The sequence below is a fragment of the Sinocyclocheilus grahami genome, unplaced genomic scaffold, assembly GCF_001515645.1.
Source record: "Sinocyclocheilus grahami isolate Dianchi unplaced genomic scaffold, SAMN03320097.WGS_v1.1 scaffold692.1, whole genome shotgun sequence".
NCBI classification, from domain to species: Eukaryota; Metazoa; Chordata; class Actinopteri; order Cypriniformes; family Cyprinidae; genus Sinocyclocheilus; species Sinocyclocheilus grahami.
In genome coordinates, this window is record NW_015505871.1 from 299,141 (window position 1) to 305,424 (window position 6,284).

The window sequence follows — 6,284 nt, forward strand, 5'->3', positions numbered from 1 at the left end:
GTCTTTTGTGTTCATACCCAAGCGATTTTTGCTGGCGATGAGCCGCATGAACGTGCAAATTCACTCCCTGACATTAGATGACGCTTAATGAAAAACAGAAATACCCCGGTACACATCGAATCCTATTTGATCTGCAATTCCTCTCCATAACAACTCCCTCTTATCGAGATTTTGTAGTCGCTGTCGCATTTGTTGTAAAGCCCTTTGTGTTCAGACACCAATGAGACCAGCAGCTCTACATTCATCTTGCATCGATGCATCTTCTTGGGCTACTTACTTCCTCTTCGTCGTTATATCAATGTGTGCTCGGCAAGACCGTTTTGTGCTTGAGCGCCACCAAGTGGTGTTTTAGTGTAACTTCAGCAACTCTAGGCATGTGAACAAAAGCACCAATCTCATTGGTCGGCCAGTTTTTAACGCGGCGCATCAAACCAAAAATAACAAGCCTGAAGGCTGATTTATACTTCTGCGTCAGACCTACGCCGTAGCCTTTGCGCCGTAGGCTATGCGTCAGTTTTCATTTATACTTCTGCGTCGGTGTCCGCATCTACGTGCGAGGCGTTTTTAAAAAAATGACGCTTCTACGCCTCGCGTTTTGTGCATTGGCGCCCTTTGTTTAGTCACGAGGCGTTAAACGTCGGCGATAATCGTGCGCGATATTCGTCCCGGTGTGAACAAGCCTTAACGCTGCGTGTTTCTAAGCATTTCAGGGGACCTTTAAAAGTTTACAATCCCGATGGGGAAAAATACCTCAGCAACCAATGCCACCGAAAAAATATGAAGTCTGCCTTTCGCTCAGTCTGCATTTGACTTTGACTTTAAATGTATTGCTTCCTTGCAGGAGTTCGACAAAAAGTACAACCCCACCTGGCATTGCATCGTGGGCAGGAACTTCGGCAGCTACGTGACTCACGAGACCAAACATTTCATCTACTTCTACCTGGGTCAGGTGGCCATCCTGCTCTTCAAATCTGGCTGAGCGACGGCACCCATTCATTTCAACAGACCATTATGAACTGACTGTACTGACGAGGCGAACCATTCCTGCTCTGGACCTGCCTTCTTTCTCTCGGCTGCTTCTCCTTTTGTTCTGATTATTGTTTAGAAAAAGCCCGTGTGAGCGGGAAATGCCATAAAGAAACACTTGTATTTATTTTTGGTTTCTATACACGGTTTGAGCGGTTTTTTTTTTTTAATTAAAGCAAAATGGTTTGGCTGTTTGCCTGGAGTTTCTTGTCTTCAGGATGTGAGAAGGTTGATGGTGCGGCGTATAAAGAGTCAGTGGTTCTCAAACTTTTTGACTTCTAAACCCTCCATTGCCCAAAACAATTTCCAATTTTCTTAAAACTAGAAAACAGAAATAGTATCGAAGGAGGGAAAAGAAAAATATGTGATGATATATAAAATATATGATGGTGTGTGTGTGAATATTAATACATTTAAATTATTTAACAATTAAAACAAAGTAATATTTGATTACATGTATTTTTAGCGTTTTAATGAGTTAACATTTGAATTAAAATAATATTAATTGAATAAAAACAGAATTAATAATACAATTATAAAAAAAAATTTTTTTTTAACTATTAAAAATTATTACAATTACAATAATCTACCTTAAAATGCTAAAAAAAATATTAATATTAACACATTAAAATAATTTGATTATTATAACAATATTGGTTATATTAATAAAAATATATATTCATTTGAATAATCCTCTACTAGTCATCCTTCATTACTTTCCTCAGCTTTGTACCTTTACAATTTGCTGAGGATTTCCTCAAGTCTGAAATCAGTTTGCATCTTATTGAACATGAATAAAACGATTAATACAAGCCAGGCATAGCACTGAGTTGTGATGAAAAATGGGTTGCGAGAAACCTTCAGCCGACTGTATTCATATAATTATGCCATTTATATTAAGAATGATCACACCTGTGCAACAGAATAGAGGTGTAAACACACTGTGCTCATTAAGCCCAAAAATACCCACCGAAGATGAGCTCAAAGCAGACCGATTTAGAATCAAAAGTGCCATTGCTTAAAACAATTGACCATTTATTACAAGCTGACTGCAGTGAGATGTTTGCAAAGCTGTTTTTAGAAAGCTACATCACATACAGATTTTTTTAAAAAAAAGAAATCTTCGAGACATTTTAAACCGCTTTTTCACAAACTATAATGCAAAAACATTATTTGGTATGAGACAAATATCTGGGAAATAGTAATACAATTTTATTAATGCAAAATTCACAGAATTGCCTGTTTAAATGCACTTAAATACACTTTGATATTCCACTATTTATGCATTTTAAAATTATCTTATTGCATACGTTTTCACTTTATTGGTTAATTACATGTGACTTTTCGGCCAATAATCCAGGCCTTCATTAGACACCAAGAACAGCAGTACCAAAAGATGCTTTACACCAGGGCTGTCCAAACTGGGTCCTGGAGGGCCAGTGTCCTGCAGAGTTTAGCTCCAACCCTAATTAAACACACCTGAAGCAGCTAACCAAGCAAACAATGCTTTACACATTCTTGTGATGTATTGTTTTTCCCCTAATTTGTTTGGAAGCCACTCCCCTAAATGGCAGAGTAATACCTGTTGCTCATCGCAAGAATGTATAAAGCAATGGTACTGCTGTTCTTAATATCCGATGAAGACCTGGATATTGGCTGAAACATCACATGTATTTTAACCAAAAAAGTTGGATTGTTTCAAGTGAGTGCTGGCTTTTTGATTGCACTATTCGCTTTTGATGGTAAAGCACCTTTTTTCAGAAAAAAAGTATTAATTTTTTTTTTTGATTTGAACCTTTTATTGATTTTGAACATTACTTTTTTTTTTTTATAATTACTTTATCGCCCATTCAAATATCAAATCATAAATTAGTAACTATAGATTCATTTGTAAACAAATTTCTTAATGCCTATGATCGATTAAATCCTTCATTGCTATTTTTATTTTACATGCTTATAGACCTCATGAAACAAAATAATGCAAGAAACATTGGGTTGACAGATTTTATTTGCATTTTAGAAAACCAGTTTGTGTGGATAGACTCCATTAGACAAGCAGAACGTGGAGCGCAGGTACCCTTTGAGCAGAGGAACCTTCTTGATCAGAGGAAGCAGCTGAGAATCCACCGCTTTCTGGTCGGTCTTACGCTGCTCCGTCAACTGGTACTTCTGCAGAACCACACAACAAAAACAATCAGGCTCTCGACTCAAACTCTCCACACAGAGTCCTGCTAAAGCAACCGATGAACCGGAACTGATCTAACGCTGGAAATCCTGTCTCACCTCCTTCTCGGTGTCAAAGATCTCTCCCTCCTGGTGCTTGGGTCTCCTCAGCTTCTTCTTCTTGAAGTAGGTGTCAGTCAGCGTTTTGGGGATCTTCATGCCAGAGATGTCCACTTTGGTGGTTGTGGCGATGCAGAACTTCTGGTGAGCTCTCCGCAGAGGCACTCGGTTCAGAGCCAGAGGACCTGAGAGAGACAAGAGATGGTGTTCAATTATTCACTGCAACAAAACCCCTCCATCGCTTCAGCATCAGACGGCGATCACGTACCAGTGACGAGGAGAAGACCGGTGCCCAGCTGCTTGAGGAAGACCACGCGCTGCAGAAGGAAACATTCACCGTTAGTCCTCACATGAACCTCTGCTGCAATTCAAACATCAAGTGCAGCTTAACCTATCTGAGCAGAAGAGCTCAGATGAGTGTTTGTGTGGGAGGAGAGCATGTAGGAGTTTCACTCATTGAGTCGGTGTTGATGTATGCAAGCCGCTTCAAACGGCACATTACCGTTTCATCCCAAAGAGCCACAAAATCACCTTCACAGACTTTTACATTAACTGTTCCCTCCTGGTGGAATGACCTGCCCAACTCAATCCGAGCAGCAAAGTCCTTAGCCATCTTCAAGAAACAACTAAACACATCTCTTCCATCTTTATTTGTCCCTCTAACTCTAGCACTCTCTATTCTAATTTGTGCACTTCAAATAAAACGAACGATATCGGTCGCTGGTGTGGACGCTAATATCGTTATTGGTGTGAACGGGTCTTAACACTAGCCTTCTCTATTCTTTTTTTATTCTGTATGTGTGCGCGCACGCGCATATATGTATATATATACACACACACACACACACATACATACACACCTTGCTATGCGTACTGTGTTAGGCTAACTGAGACTTGTCATATCACTTGTATATCATTGCTCTTTTGTTGATTTTGATTGAGTCTGCTAAATGACTGTAAATGTACTGGAAGCCGTGATTTGAAAACCACAGCATGCTGGGATCCCAGAAAGCCGGATAGATGGAGAAGATGCACGTGTACCTTCCCGCGGTGGCGTCCGGTCAGCAGGATCAGGACGGTCCCGGGGCTGATGGACTTGCGCAGTTTCCTGCGGTGCTGAGAGAAGGGCTTGACGCCGTGACTCCGCAGCTTACGGGACACGTCCTCTGTGGGGTAGTAACGGGGCTGGACACAAAACACCACAAACACAGACGGCAACGTGACGATGATGAATGCAATTAAACAAGAAATATAATCCAGTTTGAACTCCTTTGAATTCAATTTAATTCCTTAATTCGTTATACCTTCTTGCATCACATTTTTCAATATTCATTAGAAGTTTTATTTGACCAGCATCATGACATTTATACCATATATTCAGAAAATTTCCAGAATCAACTCCTTTGAAATCAATGGATGGATTCAACTTAATTCCTTTTTTTTTTTTTATTATTATTTGCTTTTTCAGTGTTATGAGCACTAACAATATCAAATCCTTTTTAATCAATGGATTTAAATTCCTTATTTTTAGATTTTTTTTATTATTTATAACTTGACTTATGGATGCACACAAAAACAATTATGAAACCTACATATTCAAAACGTTGTAAATATTACTCTGAAGAGTAAAAAAAAAAAATCACTTGCATAATTTTCCTTAAAAGATAATTTTTTCATTCTGCAATGGTTCATCAACAGACATGCATGTTTATGTTTATTAACAAAATTCAAGTCTCAAAAGTGTGAGACATAAGGGAAAGAAGAATATATAAGGCTAAAGACATCTCACAAAATTATTTTAAAACTAATTGACCTCATAGATCATAGAAAATCTGCATTAAATCAAATGTAAAGTTAAAACCAGGGTCGAAACGGACAAACGCAAAAGAGACGTTCGCGGTTCTACATTTCTGCTCTCAAACTAATCTCAGTGATTTGGTCATAACGGTCTTGTGCTCACCAGTTTGCGCAGTTTGACCACACGAGTGCCTCCATTTTTGTCTCCACCGACAGTTTTGGTGGCTGTGGAGGGAGCCTTTTCCTTAATTTTCTTTTCAACCTGCAACATCAAGACAACGCGTCAGAAAACACCTGGTTTGAGGCGAGATCTGTGACCCTGCAGTGAACACGCACACACTCACCTTCGTCACGGGAGCTTTAGTCTTCCTCTTGTACATGGCCCGGCGAGCGTACATGGCCGAGCGGGAATAGCGGCCGATGCCCCGGACCAGGACAGGGTTACGGCTGCCATGCTTATGGGCCGCCTTCTTCTTCTTATCGCCCTCAGCCATCTGAGAGAAAACACAGGAGTTATTCAAACATGCATGCACACAAAAATACATGCATCACTCCAGAGTTGAGCTTTTCTGAAAACAGGTCCATTATGAAAAGTACTATACAAATGAATGAATGAGACTTGACATCTCAACAGTGCTTTACAACAACAACAACTATTCTAATAATTACTCAAATCAATGAGAAGCCTGTAATTAGACAGTAATTTACATTAAAAATATCTGAACTGTTGCATATAGTGACTGTTAATCGTGTAACACTTAAATGAACATACACACACACTCACTCATACACACTCTCACACACACACACTCACTCACACACACACACTCTCACACTCTCTCACACACACACTCTCTCACACACACACTCTCTCACACACACACTCTCTCACACACACACTCTCTCACACACACACTCTCTCACACACACACTCTCTCACACACACACTCTCTCACACACACACTCTCTCACACACACACTCTCTCACACACACACTCTCTCACACACACACTCTCACACACACACACACACACTCTCTCACACACTCACACACACACACTCTCTCACACACTCACTCATACACACACACACTCTCACACACTCTCACTCACACACACTCACACACACTCTCACACACACACACTCACACACACACACACACACACACACACACACAC

At 40.0% G+C, this 6,284-nt stretch overlaps 2 protein-coding genes across 3 annotated transcripts in view; one reads left to right on the forward strand and one right to left on the reverse strand.

Moving 5' to 3' along the window:
• LOC107559583 (dynein light chain 1, cytoplasmic) overlaps positions 1 to 1,399 on the forward strand; it is a 3,732-nt gene extending 2,333 nt beyond the window's left edge. The window contains exon 3 of the mRNA XM_016243465.1: positions 842 to 1,399. Coding sequence (XP_016098951.1) covers positions 842 to 979 — 138 coding nt within the window. The 3' untranslated portion in view covers positions 980 to 1,399. The remainder of the gene's footprint in view (positions 1 to 841) is intronic.
• A 1,617-nt stretch (positions 1,400 to 3,016) lies between these two features.
• The window catches only part of LOC107559598 (60S ribosomal protein L6-like), a 4,919-nt gene continuing 1,651 nt past the window's right edge, over positions 3,017 to 6,284 (reverse strand). For both annotated transcript variants that reach the window (XM_016243488.1, XM_016243486.1), the window contains exons 2-7: positions 5,451 to 5,600; positions 5,270 to 5,368; positions 4,351 to 4,494; positions 3,578 to 3,626; positions 3,310 to 3,494; positions 3,017 to 3,195 (exon numbers count right to left, since the gene is read on the reverse strand). In XM_016243488.1, the coding sequence (XP_016098974.1) occupies positions 3,043 to 3,195; positions 3,310 to 3,494; positions 3,578 to 3,626; positions 4,351 to 4,494; positions 5,270 to 5,368; positions 5,451 to 5,600 (780 nt within the window). In that variant the 3' untranslated portion in view covers positions 3,017 to 3,042. The remainder of the gene's footprint in view (positions 3,196 to 3,309; positions 3,495 to 3,577; positions 3,627 to 4,350; positions 4,495 to 5,269; positions 5,369 to 5,450; positions 5,601 to 6,284) is intronic.